At 41.7% G+C, this 23,622-nt stretch overlaps 1 protein-coding gene across 2 annotated transcripts; it reads left to right on the forward strand.

Annotated features, from left to right (window-relative positions):
* Positions 1-513: 513 nt before the first annotated feature.
* LOC148032192 (zinc/iron-chelating domain protein) lies at positions 514-23,622 on the forward strand. Of its 2 annotated transcripts, XM_087682824.1 has the most exons (5): positions 514-650; positions 729-1,245; positions 22,400-22,478; positions 23,010-23,097; positions 23,194-23,622. In XM_087682824.1, coding segments are annotated over exons 1-5 (777 nt in total). In that variant the 5' UTR covers positions 514-648; the 3' UTR covers positions 23,285-23,622. The 2 variants fall into 2 exon arrangements, with proteins under 2 accessions (XP_087538950.1, XP_087538951.1); XM_087682825.1 differs by lacking the exon at positions 514-650 and having other exon boundaries at positions 661-1,245.

The raw sequence follows: 23,622 nt of genomic DNA on the forward strand, positions 1-23,622 counted from the left end.
TGGGGGAGTTGGGTTGAGGTTGAGAGAGAGAGAGAGGGTGTTTGGGAGGGCTAGGTTAGTAGCGTGGGGGTGGGGGTGTAGAGAGAGAGAGAGAGAGAGAGAGAGAGAGAGAGAGAGAGAGAGAGAGAGGTGCATGTGTAGGGGGCACGTATCCAACTCGAGTCATTGAAAGGGTTGTTTCGAGAACTAGTGGTACTTATATCTTATGTTTAAGTTGCTGCTGCATAGGAGAATGGTAGTTTGCAGCTCAAGTGTTGGAGGTGCAACTCAAGGTGTGTGGGACTCAAGCTGCTGATGGTGGAGCATTTTGCGAGGCGCAAGATATAGGTAGGCCTTTGCAACTAGAGGGCAGGTCTTTACAATCGCCTAAGTGCGGGCATGCTATCCTGCATGTGGCGGCATGGGCGGGGGTCTATGTGGGGGCTAAGTCTTTCACGTGTGGCCAGGTTCATGTGAGCGCTTTGGGGGACTTGAGTCTTTCATGAGTGGTCAGGGTTGAGCGGGCAAGTGCGGGGGGACCAGCTCCTCCATGGCAGTCAAGGTGTCACGACCTTGCAAGCGGGTGACTTGGGTATGACCTCGTGCAAGGGCGGGAGGAGCGGCCCAACTGGTGCTTGATCTACAATCTTTTATAAGGGTTACACCCTGATGTAAATATTTGACCTGTTCTATTTAAATTTCAACATTCTTTCTCACTCTGTCTCAAAAAGGAAAAAAACACACATCAGGTTTTGCTATGGAGGCCTTGTACCGCACGTAAGGTTGCCAATTGGCAGGCACAGTGAAGCGTCTGCCATGGGCTTTGGCATCAAGCTCCACCAAGCGCACCGGCAGTGCAGGCACTTCTCATCAGGAATAAGACCTATCCTGCGAGCACTGGCGGATATTGCAATCGAGGAGGAGGCCAACCAGCTGATGAAGAAGCGCGAGGAGCTGAAGCAGCAGCAGAAGAAGAAGAAGAAGAAGAAAGGGGCAGAGGAAGGAGATGTTGGCAGCAGCAGAATGGCAAAAGGTGCTGAAGGTGAAGCGGAAGAAGGCGGCGCTGCCAGTAGCACGGCCGAACTCGCAAAGGGGACGTCCAAGCTGCCGCATAAGAAAGTCCCTCCCCATCCTGAGCCTGTGGCTGCCTGGAGGACTACTAGCAACTGGGCTTGCATGAAGGGCTGCGGTGCTTGCTGTTACTTGGACAAGGGGTCCAACTACCCACGTATTGAGGAAATCCTGGAGGATCCGCAAGAAGTCGCGGTATGTACAATCAGCATCTCTGTGTAAAATTGTTCATTTTAGCTGCTGGAACATTATAGACTCAAATGGCACCTTGCCATTTGTATGGTGCAGAAGTTTTACACAATCTGAATCGAATAACCCCTTTGAAAGACCTTTACATCCCAAACAGTAAAGATTATGCCTTTATGATTCCCTTGTTCTGATGTGTTCAACCAATATATTTTACCCTAACGTCTGTTGCCTGTACTTGAACCAAGTTTGATGGCTCCATTTTTATAAGCTCAAAGAAAGTAGACACTGGATTTCATGTACATGTACACGTATGTGGTTGACATTGAGAGGCTCACTACTGTGCTCCAAAGGAAGAAAAACTGATGCTCATGGGCTGCTTTCAAAATAATTTTTGCTCACTCACTGTTACGAGTTCTATAGATAGTTTGTTGTGGGGATGCTGATCCTATAACAAGCTCAAATTGATGGTATTCAGGCTGGGGCTCCTACAGCCTTTAAGAAATCAATCCAAGCAGTTCATAGTGGCTTCCCAAGTGACACATCTTATTCTAGTGATGCCAAGTAAATATAAAGTTCTTATACAGGCCTTTCTTAATATTCTTCCGGTGGATGAAGTGCTCTCTCTCTCTCTCTCTCTCTCTCTCTCTCATATATTATCAAATCACTAAAAGGGTACAAAAATCAAGGCAAAGAAGCAACAAAAATAGCCGTATGCCAAGTAACCAAGTCCTCCCTGGAAAGGAGATCAGTGTGCTGAATAAGATCCGGCTACCAATGTAGGAGACCCTTCAGCCTGGCAATATGTCTTTGAACACCAGAGGCATAATTTAAATAAAGGGTATTTTGGGTGACCCAATTGTGCCAATAGCTGCAAAATCAGAAAAAAGTAAGCATAATCTATATGCGGTTGTGCCGGAGCGGCCAATTAAAAGGGTGCAGCGACATGTCAACCATAGCTCTCCAAATATTAGACAAAAGGGTCCTGATTTTTTGGGCCAAAGAGCATGAGAGAAATTGGTGATGAGAGAGTTCCACATTGGTGAGATAGAAAAATCAATTGCCATTTGAGATTTGGTGTTTTGAAAGAACCGAGGCATGGGAAAGCCCTCCAAAGATCACATGCCAAAGGAAGACTTTACATTTATATGTAGTCTTGTTGAGCCAACTCTCCATTACAGTCATTTTCCACCAAACGTGAGATTTATGCAAGACCCAAACAGTTTCTGCCCTAGTGACCAGCCAATGGTGGTCTTATGCGATCAAAATCAAGGGCAAGGAAAGGCTCCCTAGGCTATAATACCAAGAAAAGCTGGTCCCATGAATCCCAATATCCTCAAGGGATCCAAAAAAGCCTCTTGGTAGTGCAAAAAGATATGAATCCACTGTGACTCACCAGAGTGGCATAAAAAATAGAAGATAAGCGTGGGCGCGCCATACGATTAAATTTAGGATGGTCCTCTTGTCCCACAAGAGTAGCTTTGACACAACCAATAATTCCATTTGAAAAGAATTAGTTACCAAGGTATCCTTTGTAGGATGCCATTGGACCTTTTAAAGAACCAACTTCCACAAGCATACCAATGGAGTCATGAGGAAAGAGGAAGATGATGAGAAGGGGACATCAATATTTAGAACATGCCACCAGGAGCCCTAAATGCTTGTATTACCATGCACCACACATTGATCTTTTAGGAAGAAACGAGCAATAAAAACCAAGCCGTGCCGATTAGTGCATATAACATGAAGAGAGACCGATGAAGAGCAACCATGTGAGTTTCCACATTCAAAATAGCCCCACCACCCATACTTTTAGGGTGCAAACATGGCTTCAAGAGATCCAAGAGATACGGGCATGCAAAGGGTGTTGAGCTAAAATATGCATTACTTGCTGATTAGCCTCTTAAACAGCCCTAAAACACACTAAAAAATGCTCTTGTAGAGTAAAAACCCTAAAACGGGGAGCTGTTCGAGAGAGTTCAGTGGAAACCCTAATTTGGGAGGCTCCAATCCACATCTATAAATAGACAGCCTGCCCACCATTCAACCATCATCCTTGTTTGCAGGTTACACCAGCCCACACACCCTCTGCTGCTGTTGGCGCCCAGTTTTCAGCCTGCAGCCTGCCTCCATCTGCTGTCCAGCCATCATCGACTGCAGCCACATTATCTTCAGCTTGCCCATTGTTATAGGCGAGAGCTCTCAGCTGCTGGCAATTGCCCCAAACTGTCGCAAATTGCTGTTCAGCATGTCGTCCATTATCGCCAGGGTCAGCCAGCTTGCGTTTACAGCATTGCAGGTTCTGACACTCTCCGACACACCTTCTCTAGTTGTTACCCTGTTGTTTACAACATCCGTGCATAGTTTTCAGCTTCTGATCGGCGGTACACTGTTGCGTTTACCAGTTTTCAGCCTCCAGATTGCTACGTTTTGGTGACCAGCCTACTGCCATTCACTATTCAGCGCTTCTACACTCCGACTGGTAGTCATAGACTTGGGATCCGTCTCCGGTGGACGTCACACTCTGACATTGCTTTGCCCTTGAGTACACTGTACACTCTTATATTCATTTACAACATTCATTCACTTCAGCTTTGTGTTCTCTCTCTCCCTTCTTTTGTTTGTGTTTGAGTTTTTATATTTGAGTTTTGAGTTTTGCGTTTAGGGTTTGAGTTTTGAGTTTTGTGTTTAGGGTTTGTGTCACTAGGTAGTGATACTTTTTGCAGTTGCTTTCCTTATTTACTTATATAAATATTTTATTTTTCTTTTCTTTAGTTGTTGTTGCTTTTTACCCCAAGAGTTCTCTTGGATATAAGCCGGGATCTTTGCATGGCCAGAAGAGGCAGCCATCGGGACAAATTGGACTAATGGTTTGTTTGAGCCTTAGGACCGGTTCCATATTGAATGGGCACTGAAGAATAGAATGCTAGTGGTTTGGGACTGTGTGCTTAGCCATTGGAGAGGGTGTAGGACAATGAGCCTGGCCAAGATAGAAGATGCACATGTAAGAATGCTCACGGAATAAAAGTCACTGTAACTGAGCCACATTACACTTTTTGATGTGGTTGCAATGATAAAAGTTGCTCAGAACAACTTGAGGAATGCAAGGCTCACTATCCGTAAAATTTAGGGAGTTATTGTTTTTGGACCCCAGAATCTATTTGCGTCATTATCTTCGTTTTTACACGAGGATTAATTCTCTGGTTTGTGCAAGGTCAAATTTTGCACCGATCATGGAGAATTTTAGATCGGAAGGTTTAAACGGGAAAATTGTTACATGTATGCCATGTGGCACAAATTACCAAAAGAGAGAAAGAATCTTGTTGTCGTGGTGTTTTATCCGTTAGCATGTGGGGCATGCAATCGAGGTCGCTTGCTTTTTTCAAGAGGGGGGTATGTCACCAGGTGGTGATACTTTTTGCAGTTGCTTTCCTTATTTACTTATATAAATATTTTATTTTTCTTTTCTTTAGTTGCTGTTGCTTTTTACCCCAAGAGTTCTCTTGGATTAAGCTGGGATCTTTGCATAGCCAGAAGAGGCAACCATTGGGACAAATTGGACTAATGGTTTGTTTGAGCCTTAGGATCGGTTCCATATTGAATGGGCACTGAAAAATAGAATGCTAGTGGTTTGGGACTGTTTGCTTAGCCATTGGAGAGGGTGTAGGACAATGAGTCTAGCCAAGACAGAAGATGCACATGTAAGAATGCTCACGGAATAAAAGTCACCGTAACTGAGCCACATTATACTTTTTGATATGGTTGTAATGATAAAAGTTGTTGAGATCAACTTGAGGAATGCAAGGGTCACTATCCCTAAAATTTAGGGAGTTACTATTTTTGGACCTCAAAATCTGTTCGTGTCATTATCTTCGTTTTTACACGAGGATTAATTCTCTGGTCTATGCAAGGTCAAATTTTGCACCAATCATGGAGAATTTTAGATCGGAAGGTTTAAACATGAAAATTGTTACATGTATGCCATGTGGCACAAATTCCCAAAAGAGAGAGAATCTTGTTATCGTCTTGTTTTATCTGTTAGCATGTGGGGCATGCAATCGAGGTCGCTTGCTTCTTTCAAGAGGGGGGGTATGTCACCAGGTGGTGATACTTTTTGCAGTTGCTTTTCTTATTTACTTATATAAATATTTTGTTTTTCTTTTCTTTAGTTGCTATTGCTTTTTACCCCCATAGTTCTCTTGGATTAAGCTGGGATCTTTGCATAGCTAGAAGAGGCAACCATTGGGACAAATTGGACTAATGGTTTGTTTGAGCCTTAGGATCGGTTCCATATTGAATGGGCACTGAAGAATAAAATGCCAGTGGTTTGGGACTGTGTGCTTAGCCATTGGAGAGGGTGTAAGACAATGAGCCTGGCCAAGACAGAAGATGTACATATAAGAATGCCCACGGAATAAAAGTCACCGTAACTGAGCCACATTATACTTTTTGATGTGGTTGCAATGATGAAAGTGCTGAGAACAACTTAAGGGATGCAAGGGTCACCATCCCTAAAATTTAAAGAGTTACTATTTTTAGACCCCAGAATCTGTTCACGTCATTATCTTCGTTTTTGCATGAGGATTAATTCTCTGGTTTGTGCCGAGGTCAAATTTTGCACCGATCATGGAGAATTTTAGATCGGAAGGTTTAAATGAGAAAATTGTTACATGTATGCCATGTGACACAAATTCCCAAAAGAGAGAGAGAGAGAGAGCATTTAAAAAAAACGTAATAGGCATGAGGGGTAGATCTGAGAGTGAAGTTTTGAGGAGCTGAGGGCAGATTGCTACAAGTACATTAGCTATGGAGAGTACTTCGTCTCTGACTCATGTACGGAGGTAGAGCTCGCTTCCTTTGGTCAACTCTCTCTCTATTCTCAGAGGAAATGCTCTGCATGATGGGCTGATTCCATCGAAAGTACAATTCTGCATTTTCTTTGCACTTTTGTTGAGGCAAGAGCCTCATTGTCCAGGTTCAGGAGGCAGCTGTTGGCTTCTCCAATGTAGGAATTACAGAAAATGCTTTCCTAAAAGGGATGTTGTTTTGAATATGTTGGACAGTAAGAACAATGAATACAGAGTTTTGGAGACTGCAATTCTGCACATGAATCATTGAGTTATGGTCACAAAAAAATGCTTTCCTAAAAGGGATGTTGTTTTGAATATGCTGGATAGTAAAGACAGTAAATACAGAGTTTTGCAAACTGCAATTCTGCACATGAATTATTGAGTTATGGTCACAAGAAATACTTTCCTAAAAGGGATGTTGTTCTGGTCATGATGTACTGTCCTTATGCAGCTGGGATTTACTTAGAAAAGATGAAAACCAATTGTTTACAGGTTATGTATTTTGGAACATTTCATTTTTTTAACTTTCCATCTTTTAGTTGATAAAGAAATATCGAGAGGGGTGCCGGTCTTCTGGGCCAATTTGGTGTTGAGCGAGGGAGTGAGGTCTCTGTTTGTGTGTGTGTGAAAAGACTAGGTGTTAAATTGAAGGAACTACTGCTTTATGTGAGTCATATACCGGTTTCAGTTTGAGTTTTGCCTTTTGTGTTTGTGTCCATCTCTTTGTGTTTTTGTCGTGGTCGTACACTCTGTGTGTCCTCAGTGTAAACCCTAGCAGTTTTCTTCACAAAGGGTTATTTTTCCATAACATAAAATGAATGTGTCTAGCAATATTCTTCAATGTAGAGGCGGTCTAAGACAAAAGTGACAAAAAATAAGTAAGCATGGGCAGCATGATGGATTCTCGCTCTCTCTCTCTCTCTCTCAATGGATCTACTTGGAGATCTTCTAGACCTCGAAATGGATTTATTTGTAAACTCTCTCTCTCTATGCACGATATTGACTTATCATCTTCAAGTGCTTAGATGTCTTTGGTCACAAAATTGAGGATGAGACTTGCTTTGATACTGTTGTCACAAATGAGGAAGAGGCTTGCTTTTGTTGGAAAATGGCAGCCAGATAGAGAGAGGAGAGACAATGATAGCAAGAGAGTGAGTTGAAGGAAAAAGAGTAGAGTGTACTTGCAAGAATGAAAGATAGAGTGAAAAGTACAACTTATGTTTAGGTCAAGGGTTGACCTAACCAGTCTTCCACCGACTAACTAGAGTTAGGTTTATTTTACTCTAGAGCCTAGTATCACTACTTTAAGTTTCTAAGACTAGGTGTACACACCTTACATTGACACTTTAATAAGTGTCCTCACCACACAAATTACATTGGGCGCTGCCCATAGAATCGGCAAATTCTAACACCCCCCTACAGTGCGAATGCGATGAAGTACAAGGATGATTAATCACCAAAGGGTAATAAGTTTAAGGGCTTTCGAAAAGCCTCAAACTTCTCGCGTGGTAGTGCCTTGGTGAAAATGTCGGCAAATTTTTTCTGTATGGGTACATACATCAAGCTGATCTCTCTTGCATAGCATCTCTCTTTGACATAATGGTAATTCATCTCTATGTGTTTTGTGCGAGCATGAAACACAAGATTTCGTGTTATTGCAATAGCACTCTGACTATCAGAAAATGGGTGTAGGATCCTTCAATGGTAAATGTAGATTAGCCAACAATCTGCACAACCATACACATTCCACTATTGGCATGAAGGCTGCCCTGTACTCAGCCTCACAAGACGAGATAGCCATCGTAGGCTGTTTCTTGCTTAGCCATGAAATGCATGAACGGCCTAGAAAGAAACAGTGTCCACTAGTAGAGTGCCTAGTGTCTGTATCACTAGCCCAATCTGAATCATTGTAAGCCTGTAAGTGCAAGTCTTCCCCCCTAGGAAATAATAATGCATGTGACTGAGTAGCTTGCAAATATCTAAGGATTTGCTTAATAGCTTGCCAATGTATGGTCCGTGGGCTATGCATATACCTGCTCACTTGAGATACTGCATATTGAATGTCAGGGCGTGTGTTGCAAAGATAAATAAGACAGCCAACAGCTTGGCTGTAAATTGCAACATCAGACATCTCTTCACCATCATGAATAGACAGCTTTAAGTGTGGCTCCATAGGAGTGCACATAGGTTTGCAATCTTGCATACTAAACCTATGTAACAGCTTATCCATATATTGTGACTGTGACATGATGATACCATGCTGATTTTGGGTGAATTGAATCCCCAAATAATAGTGTAGGCAGCTCATATCTGACATAGCAAATGCATGTTTTAATTCAGCGTTAAAATCTGCAAATTTTTCTTCTGTAGGTCTAGTGAGCAGTATGTCATCTATATTAAGAATGATAATTAGCAAGTCCCCCCCCCTCATTCTTAATGTATAGAGTGGGCGCAGTTGGACTATTTTTGAACCCTTTGCTAGCCAAATAAGCATCAATGTTGGAGTACCATGCACGAGGAGCCTATTTGAGACCATAAAGAGCTTTATGTAGCTTGCATACCATGTGCTCTTTCCCTTTAACCACAAACCCTGGAGGTTGTGACACATAAACATCTTCATGCAAATCCCCATTCAAGAATGTTGTCTTAATGCCCAACCGATGTACTTTCCAGCCATAATTTGTAGCCATAGCAATCACACATCTCACCATACTCATACGGGATGTAGGAGCAAAAGTTTCTTCATAATCTATGCCCTTCTTCTGTGCATAGCCTTTTGGTACCAACCGTGCTTTGTACATGTCAATTGTACCATGAGCCTTGCGTTTGAGTTTAAAAACCCATTTTGTGCCAATGGCCTTTTTGCTAGGTGGTAAATCCACAAGATCCCATGTAGAGTTAGTGGCAATAGAGTCTAACTCATCCTGCATGGCCTGCATGTACATCTTGTTGAGCTTCGTCCAAGGAAGTAGGCTCATCATCATCCAATAGTGAGCTCATAAACACATGCTCATCACAATCATCTACTTCCGTAAAATCAATCAAATGTGCCCCCCTTGCATCATTTGCTGCATTTCTGGCAGCCCTTCTAGTGCGTTGAGGTATAGGAGCATCCATTTTACTCTCCTGGAGAGTTTGTAACAGCCATCTTGGGACTGTTTTGGCTGCATTTACAGCAGCCCTTTCATCTGTACTACTTCTTCCATTGTGTGTGGCAAACCATCATCGATACCCTGCTGTTCGGGAGCATATGGTGCAGCAACAGCTTGCTGTTTTAAGTCTGTCCTGCCATTTACAGCAGGCACAGACTCCAAAGTAAGTGGCAGAAGACCCTCAAAGACATCACCAATGTCATGGGTGGATGGCATTTGAAACTGATCATGTGAAAATGCAGCATTTTCAGCAAATAGGACATCCCTATTGACAAAGAATCTCTTCGTGCGTGGGTCATACAAGCAATAGCCCTTACTCTCCGAAGTGTAGCCAATAAATATGCATTTTACAGCTTTATCATCAAGCTTCCCACGAAGCTCTTTCGGAACATGTCCATAGGCTATGTAACCAAACACCCGAAAGTAGTCTACTTTGGGTTTCTTGCCATGCCAAGCTTCGAACGGTGTGATCATCTTCAGTGCCTTAGTGGGTGTACAATTCAACACATGATTTGCATATTGAAGGCCTTCTAGCCAAAATTTATGAGGTAGCCTTTGCTTTTTAGCATATAACGAGTCATCTCCATAAGAGTCCAATTCTTCCTTTCAGCAACACCATTTTGTTGAGGAGTCATTCTAATAGTGTCTCAAAAGCACGAGACATGTACTCCCCCCCTCTATTTGTGCGAAGTGTCTGCACTTTTTAAGTCAATTTCAGCTTCAAGCTTTGCAATAAGATGCTTGAAATGCATGAACACATCGGATTTTACCTTCAGCCTATACACCCATGTATACTGAGAGCAGTCATCAATAAATGTAACAAAGTACTGATGACCTCCAAGTGCACGTGTCCTCATGGGACCACAAACATTAGAGTGAGTAAGCTGCATTTTTTGGACAGCATGCATTGCACCATTCTTTTTTAAGGCAAACCTATGCATCTTGCCCAAAATACATCCCTCACATGCATGAGGAGGTGGAGTCTCCACTGGAGGCAATGCATCTACCATACGACACCTCTAAAGGGTCATCAAACTCCCAAAGCTCATGTGTCCATAGCGGGCATGCCATAGCTCTGCATTTTGCATAGCGGACTAAAGAGTAGTGACTGCTAAAGCATCATGAGACTATTTGTCATATGTATCCAACAAAAATAGACCCTTATGCAGGGTGCCGGACAGCCTAAGTGCATAATCCATCTCTCTGTCTCTAACAATGCATTTGTCATCCTCAAAGATGACGTGAAAGCCATGCTTATTAAAAGTAGAGATAGACAACAAGTTCTTTGTAATGTTAGGTACAAACAAGACATCTAGAAGCATGAAATCACAACCATCTGCAGCAGTAATAGTGATTGTCCCAATGCCACATACATCATAATTGCTGCTGTTTGCACATGTAACACGCTTCCCAGCAGGGGTTGAATGCAAAGAGGTAAACAAAGACTTCGTGGAAGTTATGTGCTTTGACGCCCCACTGTAAAAATACCATGTTTGCTGCATTTCAACAGCATTAAATGCTGAATCAGCCATTAAAGAATCATAACTGCTTGTGAGAAATGCTTAGTCCTTCTCTACAAAGTTGGCTGAAGTATCATCATCAGTAGATTTGCTAGCTGATGTTTCTTGGACAGCCAAACGGGAGTTCTTTTTCTTCTCTTTGGCCAATCTCTTTCTGCATTCATCGATATAGTGACTGGGCTTCTTGCAATAATGGCATTTCCCCTTCTTTTTAGTCTTTTCTGTGTCTTGGACAACCTTATTTGATGGCTCTCCAACATCACCCTTTTGCTGATTTTTTACATTTTGTTTGACTTTTGCTTTGCCTTTGAACTTAGAAAGCATAGCCACATCACCTGAACGCAATGCTACATTCTTTCGAGTCTATTCCTCTAGCAACAAGAGGCCTTCCAACTCCACAAATGTAAGGGACTGTTGCCCCCCCCTCAAAGACAACAAAGAGGTGTGGAAACCAAGATACGACTCTGGAAGAGAGTTCAATGTGATGTTTACCAATTCAATAAACTGAATGGCCTCATCAACATTGAGTAGCTGCTCACGCAAATCCTGTATGTAAGGTGCTCTGTAATACTATCACCTTCATCCATGGTCACATTGGCCAACTCTCTATGGAGATAGGATATCGTGGCCTCATTGTGTGCTGCAAACATACGCTCAAGTACATTCCATGCTGATTTTGAGGTCTTACAAGACCGAATGTGCGGAATAATTGCCCTTTTCACTGACAAGGCAATCAAAGAAAGTGCTTGTGCATCTTTGGAGTCCCATTTCCTCAGATCCTCGGTAGGAAGGAGAGGAGGGGCAACAGCAGTAGTAGCACCATACCAGCAGCAGCAACACCAATAACCTATCCTCGAGCGTTACGCTGAGGTGTCTGAGGTGCAAGACCTCTTGGTCGCTGCAAATCACCTATAACATAATCCCACAAGTCCTTCGCCACAAGAAGGTTATGGACCATAAAACTCCACAATGGGTAGTTTGAGCTATCAGGTTTGTCCTCCTGAGTGAGGACACCAAGGATGTTGCTCTGATCATTATGCCGCTGACGTGCCATGCTGTCAATGATAGATAAAAATCTGCAGCCAAATACTTCAATGCTGAAGTATAGAGTATACTCCTTAGAGTACCAAAATTCCCCACGGGATTAAGAAACAAGTACCAAACTGTCAGTCAAATGCCAAAGTGTGCACAATGCCATCCAAATCAGCACTCAGCCAGTAAATTACAGCACTATACTGCTGTACCACATCCAACTCGAAATGTGTGCCCACAAATAAAATATAGCAACTTAATGTTGATTCTTACCAAAATTTACTGAATTTTCCCAAAATTCTCTGCCCAATCTGATGGTAATAGCAATTACATGCTGCTTACTGCTTGTTGCTTGCCTTGGAGTGCGTGTCGGGCAAAAGGCCCAAATTTCTTTCTAAAATTTCAAAGATATTGAAGAAATTTGTACCTTATAGTTGGAATTTTTGCAGGAGTGTGGCCTCGGGATGCTTGTCACCAATGAACAGTAGCTGAGATTTGCCTCTGATGTGTGCCGGATCCAAAAAACTGAAAAGCCCCAAATTTTCTTGAGCCAATGTGGAAGAAATTGTGCAATGTCTATGAGTTTGGTAACAATTTGTGCCAAGGGCTTCCAATCGGGCAAAAGCCCCAAATTTTTGGTGGGAATGTCCAAGAAATTGAGAAATTTCTTCGAATTGGTTGTCAATTTGAACTCCGGGAGCAAAAGCCCCAAATTAGAAAATGGAGGGTAGAGCTGAGAAAATGACGGGCAAAGCTGAAAATAGTAGCAGCTTTTCCAAAATAGCAGCTCCTCAAGCTGTGTGCAGGGCTGCATGCAGACTGAAAACAGCAGATCTGGAGCAGATGACTGAGCTGGACAGATTTGGAGCAAATGGATAGATTTGGAGCTAATGGCTGAACTGGACAGATCTGGAGTAGACAAGAGACAACTCAGCTACAGCTCCTCCTGCACTTCAGCAACACCTCACAGTAGCTGAAAACTCTTCCTTGAGTTGAGAACCAAGCTGGTAGTAGTAGGACCTTGGGCGGGATGGCACCAGTTGACGGTGGTTGAATGAAATCCACGCATACGAGCTGCTCTGATACCAAATTTTGGAAAATGGCAGCCAGCTATGGAGAGAGAGAGGAGAGACAATGATAGCAAGAGAGTGAGCTGAAGCAAAAAGAGTAGAGTGTACTTGCAAGAATGAAAGATAGAGTGAAAAGTACGACTTATGTTTAGGTCAAGGGTTGACCTAACTAGCCTTCCACCAACTAACTAGAGTTAGGTTTATTTTACTCTAGAGCCTAGTGTCACTACTTTTAAGTTTCTAAGACACTAGGTGTACACACCTTACATTGACACTAATAAGTGTCCACACCACACAAATTACATTGGGCGCTACCCATAGAATCGGCAAATTCTAACAGCTTTGATATCAGTCTCATAGTAGTCGCATAACAAGTGGTACAGTGCCACCCAAATAAGCTTCCAATTACTTTGGCCTAGGGGAGGGGGGTGTGGAGAGAAAAGAATCAATATGACTAGGTCCTTTACTTTGAAAATATTCATATTGACGAGTTGTTACAAAGTACATAAGTTCATTCAAATAACCATGAAACTCATCATCAAACAATAGCAAATAACATTTAGTCTGCTAATAGTGTAACACATTTAGCAACAATCAAGAAGGCTCACACGACACATTGCAAAGTAAAGTCTATTTGATTGTATGACTCGAACATGCAATTGGATGCGATCAATAGCATGGTTAGAGTCGAAAGTGGTCACGCCATATATGTATAGAGCTGATTAAGGTGTTGAGTATATTGGAAGGGGACGGGGGAAATAGGGACAACAGAAGAGGAGACACGTGGCCAGTAGCACACCACTAAAGCACATTCAGATAGGGCCAAGTGTAAAGAAATGTTGAACTATAGAATACAAACACAATCGTATGAGAGATGCACATACTGATAAACCCAATGCGGCAAACACACTATGCAAGGTGAATATTGAACCTCAAAACTTCCATGTCTTAGGGACTGGGGCACATAGTATGAGTAGCAGAGTGTGTTGTACTCCGACAGATCCCGAAATGTAGTAGGCAGTCTCCAACTGTGTTTGACAGCAGCAAACACAGTAATAGGAGCTGGATCAAGGATAGACAAAGTTGGACAATGCAGAAAACAGCAAATGCACCAGTTTGTGATGACATGGTAGCTGTATGGCAGGTTTTTTTAGCAGCAAAACACAGACTGCAGTCCATATGGCAGGCTGGCAGAGACCAATGGCAGTAGTAGATGATGAATCAGCAGTAAACATAGGCTGAAGACTGGTCGCAAACTCATGAAGATGGTTGATCATCAGGCACTAGGTGTTGGACAGTAGCAAATAGCAGCTGGAACTGAGATATCCTCCATGAATGGGGTGTGGACACCAAACAAGTACACCAACAATCTACAAGATAGGAATGAGACTTGAGTGGTGGGCAGCTTGTCTATTTATAGTTGGCTGGGACCTCCCAAATTTGGGTTTGGCTTATGGGACACAAACACTCTTTAGGAATGCATTTCTTTTTAATGAAACTTTGGTAATTTAATTAATTAAGCTTGTTTTGGGGTTGTTTAATATGGCTAATCAAAATATAATGCACTTTTAGCTCAACACCCCCTCTTAAGCCCAAACTAGAACCAAGGGATTGTACCAACCTAAGCTCATAGATTTTTCTTTTATCCCGAGGTATCCTAGCCCAAAGCAGCCAAGGCATCAGAGAAAGGGTGCACATCTTTGTATATATGTGTTGGGTGTAAAGTTCCTTTAATCTCTGTGTTGGGTGTAAAGTTCCTTTGGGTGTAAAGTCCCATTAATCTCTGTGTGTATAAACTTACTAGTATGAACACACTCTTATTTATATCCTAACATATAAATACATTTTTTTTCTTTGTGTACTGTAATTTTTACTGGTGGACTCATCTTGGGATTTCCTCACTCTCACTCTTAGCTCTGTTCTTGCTCCATTCTTATCTCGCACTCCATTGCTCTCTTATCACAATAAACTGGTATTAGAGTCACAGTAACAGTGTTCGTGCTTCCCAAGAGTACGAGTCAGTTTTGTGTGCGAGAAGAAGATTTTTGCTCAGACAGTCACTCGACAGCAAGGTGCAGGTCGTTTTGTGCTCAGATAGGTCAGAGTCAGCAATTGACTGCCTGTCGCAGACAATTGAACCAAGAGGGGCATGTTCTTTGTAGACGACAGTAGGTTGACATGATAGCAAGTGACAATACTTTTGCACAGTCAACCAACGTGGTAGTAGTCATCGGCATGGTTGCGACCTGGCGGACACCACGGCGTGGGGGCGTGGGTGACAGGCGACCAATCAATAGCTCGCGTGGAGAGATGGACGATTGGCGCAGGTCTAGCAAATCGCCACGTGCACAGGTCCGGCAGGTGACCGGTCTAGTGGGCTGACGGGTCTTACCACACAGAAATGACTTAAGTTAAAAGCTATAAGAACGGATCATGGGGACGAGTATGTTTCTAATGAGTTCAAAAAGTTTTGTGAGATGCATGGCATTAAGAAGGAGTTGACAACCCCTTACAGTCATTTATCAAATGGTGTGGCTAAAATATACAATCTCACACTTTGTGAGAGTCAGATGCCTGTTGTCCACAGCTAATCTCCCACAACAATTTTGGGGAGAGGCTCTTAAAATTGCAGTTCATGTATGCAATTGCTCTCCCAATCGTGCATTGGAAAATGGTATTCTTGAAGAGGCTTGGTCTGGCAAACCTACTTCATATGACCATTTGCGTGTCTTTGGGTGTGATGCTTTTGTGCATATTTCTGCAAATCATAGGACTAAACTAGACATGAAATCCATCAAGGGCATCTTCATGGGATATGGAGATGAGGGAGAGATAGGTTATAGAGTTTGGCTTCCTCAGGACAGGAAGATAGTATGCAGGCGAGATGTAGTATTTAATGAGCCAGAGTGCTAAAAAATGCTACACACAGTGATCTTGACAAAAAGAAGGTCAAATTTCAGCATGAATAGCTAGCCATTTAGCAACCATTAGTTGAAGATTCTATCCCTTTTGATGCTGAAAATGAGTAACAGCCTATTGTGCTACAGCCAGAAGATAATGGACAATAAATAGATGCACATGATGGAATAGGACAGCAAGAAGAATATGCTGAAAGTAGGTTACAGCAGCAAGAAAATGCTGAAAATCAGTCACTAGGTGATAGCGTGCACATACCTGAGGATGTAGGCCCATTGCCTATCAATATTGATCATTGGGTAAGAAGGTCTACACATGTCAGAAGGTAGCCATAGAGGTTTCAGCCATCTTTGGATTGCACTTTATTGACTGATGAAGGTGAGGCTCTGACATTTAGAGAGCCACAATCATGTGAAAACAAGAGAAAGTGGGAGCTTGCTATGCAGGAAGAGATTAAGTCTTTGTATGCAAATAACACATGGGAGCTTGTACCTTTGCCCAAGGATAGGAAAGCTATTCCTAATAAATGGGTTTATAAGGTGAAATATATTGATGGGAAGCCCAAATACAAGGCACATTTGGTTGCTAAGGGCTATACACAGAACGAAGGCATAGGCTTCCAAGAGGTTTTTTCAGGAGTGGTGAAGATGACTATGCTCTGTGTTTTGTTTGCTCTCATTGCATCCTTGGATTTAGAGTTGGATCAGATGGATGTGAAAACGTCTTTTCTTCATGGTGACCTGGATGAAGAGTTGTACATGAAACAGCCCCAAGGTTTTACTATTCCAGGGAAAGAGCATTTAGTTTGTAAACTGAAGCGCAGTTTATATGGACTGAAACAAGCCCCTAGATAGTGGTATAAAAAGTTTGATACTTTTATGCTTAGCCATGGATTCAAACACAATCATGCAGATCATTGCTTATATACTAAAAAGGTTGATGATGGAAGCCTTATTGTGCTGGTCTTATATGTGGATGACATGCTGATTGCAGGAAAGCATAAAAGTACTCTACATTCTCTTAAAAGGCAGCTGAGTTCAGCTTTCTAAATGAAAGATTTGGGAGTAGTTGAACACATTTTGGGTATGCACATTAAAAGATATAGAGGACAGCGCTTGTTGTTTCTCTCCTAGGACAAGTACATCAACAAAGTACTTGACAGATTGAATATGGCTGATGCTAGGCCTCTTGGTGTGCCTTTACTGCCATATACAAAGCTTAGCAAAGCTAAATGCCCAAAAGATGATGCAGTTGCTACTGTTATGAAGGGCATACCTTATGCATCAGCTTGTGGTTTAATTCGTCAAGGATTCTTCTACAGGAGCCAATCTAGTGATAGGTTGGTAGGAAAGGGGGTTATATAGGTTCCATTCCCCTTCCATTGTGCAGGACCCTTCAAGGTAGTCTTCCATTACCGCACCCATTTCCCTTGGTGCACCATCTGTCCTATCCCTCACTAGCTCCTTTGGTGGTTCCCTCCTATCCCCCATCCCTTTTAGAGGGGCATGATATTGGTGATGTGGTTGTGGATTCCCACATCTAGGATCTAAGGGGGGTGTTAGTAGTCATTTGTATCATGCATATTCATCTTGTGCCTATGAACCTTAGTTTGAGTTAGACAAGGGCATTAGGAGTTTTGACATTGTGTTTATCTGTTGTTTCATGTGTTTTGATATTCATCTTGTGCCTATGAACCTTAGTTTGAGTTAGACAAGGGCATTAGGAGTTTTGACATTGTGTTTATCTGTTGTTTTGCATATTCATTTTGTGCCTATGAACCTTAGTTTGAGTTAGACAGGGGCATTAGGAGTTTTGACATTGTGTTTATCTGTTGTTTCATGTGTTTTGATAGAGATGGCAGCTCTTTTTAGTGTGAATTTCAGTGCATTACACTTTTCAGTCAGTTTTAGTGTGTCCACATTGGCTGTTTTAGAGATCCTGCTCAATGCCTTTCTTTTTCAGTGTTCAAAGGCTGCATTCACATTGGCAATCAGCTTGTTTTATCAGTTGCTGCATTAATTGCAGCTCCAGATGCAGCTGGTCCGATTTAGGCCATGCTTTTGTAGTAGTTGGCCAATTTTGGTCATTTCTCGATATTTATAGCTGGCGCGGTTGATTGGCAGCTCTTTTGCTTTGCAAGCTTTCATCAACTTGATCCGGTGACCTCACTAACTCTTTGGGTTGCATGCAGCGGTTGATTAGTCTGCTGCATATTCAGGATTCTTTTGGAGTTCAGTATAGATTTCTTCTTCCATTCTCTTCTATGTAGTCTCTCTCTTCCCTTCTCTCTGTGTTTGTGTTCTTCTTCGGTCGCACATTCTCACACCAACTCCCCTAAATCTCTCCATCATATGGTTTGTAGCCTCATAAACTTTCCAATGCATGGCAGCATACCATCAACAAGCAAAACCAAATGGATAGCTGGTTGAACCATAACATCTATATGCTTTGAAACCTTCCAAAATCCTAAAGTTTCAGGATCTACCTACAGTTTCGACTTGCAAGTGTGTAGAAGCCAAGGCTAAAGTAGTTGTAAAGAAATGGTATGGCAAACACAAAAAATGCGAAGTGCACGACAAATGAACATGAAGAGCACAATCTGTAGAATCTTGAATGATAATGATACAATCAGGGGACCTTAAATTTCCGTGGCTCTAGGACCAGGGCAGAGGTGTTTGAAGGTGTCAGAGTGTGTTGTACTCAAGGTGGGTGCCAAAATGTAGCAGCAGCAGTCCACAATGTCTGAAGTTGATAATGACTGATGATGCCAGCAGAAACGCAGAACTGATAGCAGTTTGAAGCAAGTATTGATGCCATAAGCATTTTGGAGGCTCTAAAGGCTGGGTGGCTGACTGGCAGCCTGCTGTAGCAGAATATGCAGATGTGACAGCTGTAAGACCTCTAGAATAGCAAATGTAAATGCTGGTGATGAAGATGATTGCTGGTGGATGGTTGTGGGGTGCTGGGTGACTTGTACAGCAGGCAAAACATAGAAGATCTGATGTTGTATGACTACTAGATAACCTTGCTCAGCTGGGGAGGGTGATGACTGATGAGGTGCAGCTGGAAAGGGTGCTAAAAACAGGTCATCTGAATGGTCTTGGGGAGTAGGCAGCAGGGAAGCACTCTGGGAAGGCTCCATGAACTGGTGATGAAATCTGGTATGTGTGTGGGTAGCAGTGGCAAATGAGAGTAACTGGAGACTGGCTGACTGGAATGAGGGGAGTAAGGATGCAGTAATACAGAGTCCTATTTGTAGAGGATTGGGAGTAGTGCAAAACATAATATTAGTGGCTCTACAGTAGTGAATTCATCAATATTGAACAATTGCCTCAAAGCTCTATTGGATGAATTGAAGCACCTTAACATCGAGAAGTTGAAGGTAACGTGTGTGTTGAGTAATTGTGAATCATCTTAGTTAATTTCTTGCTACACTCATGTTGTAGGTACTGATGATTTGAGTACAAATGTCACCATTTTAATTACTTCTCAAATATAGGATCAATCCATGGTAACTTCCCAATATCCTTCAACAAATTATTCTAACAGTGTGCCATGTAATATGAACAATGATCTGTGGATATATGCTTTTACAAAATAGCATGTGCTTTCTATTTTGGGATTCCCCATCCACAATGAATCTAACAGCAAGATTCTTGCCAATCATAGCAGCCAGAAACATCAGAAATGTTTAGAAACAAAATATTAGAAACGTGTTTCGTAAGTTGCTTTCAAGAGGGGGTAAAATAAGAAATCCTAGTATTTTTTATTAACTGTTTTTTATAGTTTTAAATTAGGAAAAGGGGTTTTAAACCTCTATGGAACTCTCTTTTAAACAAAAAGAAACCAATTGAGCGTAAGTGATAAAATATAACAGACTAGAGTCAATTGAGAATAAATCATTACACATTCACCATCCATTATTGACTTATATCAAAATTTAGTCTTTGGACAAGATACACTACAATTCATACCTCAACCATCATGATTCATTCATATCACGTAATGCGAATGTGCATTAATAAAAATGTTTAACGATGTATTTATTTATTTACTTTGGGGGGGGGGTGTTAACACATCCACCATCCATTATTGACTTATATTGCATTTTAGTCTTTGGACAAGATATACTACCATTCATACCTCAAACATCATGATTGTGTCAAAAATTGTCAACTAATGGGTGTGTCAAAAATTGTCCGATTGTCCCACCCACCCAGAAAAAAACCAAATGTCAAAGAAATGTTTCTTACTTCAAGAAATATTTTGTAAGTTTTGAAAGCAAAGAAATACGTTTCTTTGTTGCTATGCTGCTAATAAATTCAACGCTCTCTATCCACTTTGATGCAAATAGATTGGCTAATCATGATGGGCAACTAAAGAAAGTAAAGGTTTAAAGAAGAAAAGTGCACAGTTGTTGCAAAGGTCTCTTCATAACCAATGCCATGCTTTTGGCTCTAATATTGTGTAGGAAATCCTGGGCAAACCTAGAGAAATATAAAAATAAGACAACGCAATGAACACAATTTGATGATTGCTCAATGAGGATGAGTATTTAGGAATGTACATTATACAATGGGTCTCAAATCTGCCTCAAGGACTAAGGTAGAGAGGAGCTGAGAATGGTGTCGGAGATGCTAGGAATAGTTGTAATAGCATGTTGTACCCGAGACGATCCCAAAACTCAGTAGTAGTCCACTAGGGTTGACAATGATGCAATCAATACTTGGTTTATGTCTACATAGGACAGTGTGGCAGATGTGTTTATTAAGGCTCTATTGAGAGAAAAGTTTAAAGTCTTTTACAAGGCATTAGGTTTACTACCATTTGGGGATGATCTGCCATACCTTGTGTACATTCACATCATTCACTCAATGGGGGTTTGTTACACTAATTGTGTTCCTCTCAGTAGCTTGGTTTGAATGGTCTCTTGCATAAGTACTTTTTAGCTTCGTGCTAGGAAGGTTGTTGCCCATACCCTTCCAATGTGTGACCACCTTTATTGGTAGTGGTATTTTAGTACCTTAGAGATCTTGTACTTGGATCTCCACTCATTGTTATTAATAATGTTCTGGCACGCGCACATGCAAACGCACAAGCGTGTGCACTCAATCTCTTCTAGTGAAGGGTAAGTACAAGAGTCATAGATGAGCGAAAAGGATTGTAGAGTAGCGAAGGAAATTTCTGTATTTCATGAGACCAAATCCTCCCAGAGAAGCCATGCATGTTGCACCATATCAAGCTGCCAATGAAGGCGGCCTTTCAATCAAGCAATGCGACTTTGATTATTTAAAAGGTACTAAAAAATAAACAACATCCCTAGAAAAGTAGAAAGTGGAACACTATTTTCATGTGCGGCTAGATAGGGTCCAATAATTTTGGCTTTGCCAAACACCCAATCCTAGGACAGGTCCCACTACGTGTCACCAAATCTCTTATAGATTAGACTAAATCTTCCATGCCACCGGACAGAAAAGAAACCTATGATGAAAAGACTCTCTCTCTCTCTCTCTCTCTCTCTCGCGTATATGTCTACACTATGTGCACTTGTGAGCTTTGTACCAAACACAACAATCCTAATCAAAGCAACCAGCCAGCATTCGGGTGTCACACAAGGTAAGGAATCAGCATGGGATGCTGCAAGGTAGGAGGGGACAGCCAAAACATAGCTGCATTTGGCTTAGATGATAACGTGGGAGGCTGCATTTGACAGCAGAAGCGGTGTCAACGTCTCTATTTCCTTTGTGTACTAGCCTTATGAACATGATACATTCACACTATGGTACACTCAGCATCGCGGAGGCCTTTGGCACTTACACTCATATTTTGTGTCATGGTTTGGGAGGAAAGTTGGGAATATTCTCCTGCATGAATGAGCACACCTCTTAATCTTAATGTTTTTCAGCATTCGACACTCTAGGTGCATCAAATAGGGTCAAGACTAGTTGACTGCATCTTGGCCTACATAATAAAGAAGGCTTATTCAGAAAGAAAGAATCAGAAAAGAGAATTTCATTGTTTGTGCATAACCAGAATCAATGTAGTGGCAAGAAAAAATGGAATCTCCCCTAGTACCTACTGACATGTCAAATCCTGATTAGTCATAAACATCATAAGGTGCTGCTTTTCACGGATCCTGATATACTCCTGGTTGAAGTAGATTGGCACACTAAGCACCTCAGCTCATGTATCCAACATTTAAGGGCTGCTCTTCAAGCACATCTCTCAGAAGCATACATGGGTCTATTCATGACAGAATGTAAAGTTAACTAGTGGGGAATGGATACAAGATATACTTCAGCTGGATGATGAACAATGATGGTTTACAAAAAATTGTGTCCATAAACAAAATTTGCTGACTGATCTTTTCTATCTATACTTTTCTCGCTTGTTCTTTACTGTCAAAGCTACCTATCTTTGTACCACTCATTTTGCATATTGATGGATCTCTTTTAATGTGTCATGCACAATGTACAATTTTCTGTAAGTGACACTTGGTGGAACTTTTGTAGGTGGTATTTCTGGTTTGCTGTATGAGTTAGTTTCTTCTGGAAAACAAGCCGAAATCAATTTTTACCATCATTGGAACGAATACATGCTCATCATAGTTTCTTATGTAGCAGCTGTACAAGAGCATGATTGGAAAAGATGGGTGGTGCAAAAACTTCAACAAACGAACCAGGCAATGTGCCATATTCAATGGTGAGTTGCAGTTGTAAATTAAGTGAATTAGTAGACATACGTTTAATAAAAGACTGATTTACTCTTAAAAGGGCGTCAGAACTGTGAGGTAGAGTTACTTTTATGGATTATGGCCAAAATGCATGCCAATTTTTGGAATTTGGTACAAGTGAAGATTGAGGGATCCAGATTGGTTCTCTTTCATAAATTTGGTCATTTACCTTCACTGCAAGTTTTCAAGGTAAGAAAGCTTTGGCTTGTTTTTCTGTGTAGCTTGGTCCCAACATTGGCAAGCAGTGAAATTGAACAAATTGGTCTGCAAAGGGTAAAATATAGCAAAGCAGCACAAGTTCTACCTTATATTGAACTTCTGTAGAAGATGTGAATCATCCATGACTCACACCTCTGAGTCGCCCTAGGAGGATACACTAACCAATGCGAACATAGAAATGCACATGTTTATTGGGCAACAATACTGTGTTTTAATGCAATTCGAGTCACTACTTTCATTCTGAATCATTTCATGCCTGCATTATTATTCTGTGGGTGCAGAGCGGCCTCGATTTTGTCGTGTTGAGCCAGAGATTTTCAAGGAACTATTTGATATTTCAAGTCGCAAGTTTGAGAAGGAAGCATGCGGGTAAGGCAACGGTTGTCAAATCAAACTTTTTGGTAACACTGCTGTGAACAGGGTAAGGGAAGAAATCTAAATGTTGCTTCTCTTTACTTGTTGTAGTCTGTGTCGGGATTCTATATCAGATGTCTATGGTTGCAAATCCAAGGAGATGAAAAATTTTGAGCGCTTGATTGCAAGCTTGAAAAAATAGGTCACCTCAAACATTAAGCACTGGGAAGTAGTGGCACTGCTAGCTTCTCCAATATGTTTTTTGTCAGAGGCATGGTTTGTGACTTCATTGGAGTGTATCAGTTGTGCTTCAAGGCGTAAAACAAGTTGGTTGCTGCAAGAGTTCAGTTGCAGCAGTTGAGCTTCCAAACAGACTGGCCATGCTGCGATTTCTGACCTTTTAATGCTGCCTTATCAAGGATGTACGCTCTCATCTTATCAGGCACAGGTTATTGGGCAAAGTTTCATATATGTGTTACAGACTTCCAAGTTTACATCCTTGTGAAATTATATTAGTCTCAAATTCTGATTCATTATTCC

The sequence above is a fragment of the Lygodium microphyllum genome, chromosome 8, assembly GCF_053477565.2.
Source record: "Lygodium microphyllum isolate KBCC chromosome 8, Lygodium_microphyllum_v1.1.10, whole genome shotgun sequence".
NCBI lineage: Eukaryota > Viridiplantae > Streptophyta > Polypodiopsida > Schizaeales > Lygodiaceae > Lygodium > Lygodium microphyllum.

Bases quoted from the DNA above. Each gene is read 5' to 3' on its own strand.
- LOC148032192 (XM_087682824.1), top strand. The intron at 1,246-22,399 runs GTATGTACAATC...CTTATGTAGCAG, and splicing joins AGGATCCGCAAGAAGTCGCG to CTGTACAAGAGCATGATTGG. The intron at 22,479-23,009 runs GTGAGTTGCAGT...CTGTGGGTGCAG, and splicing joins GCAATGTGCCATATTCAATG to AGCGGCCTCGATTTTGTCGT.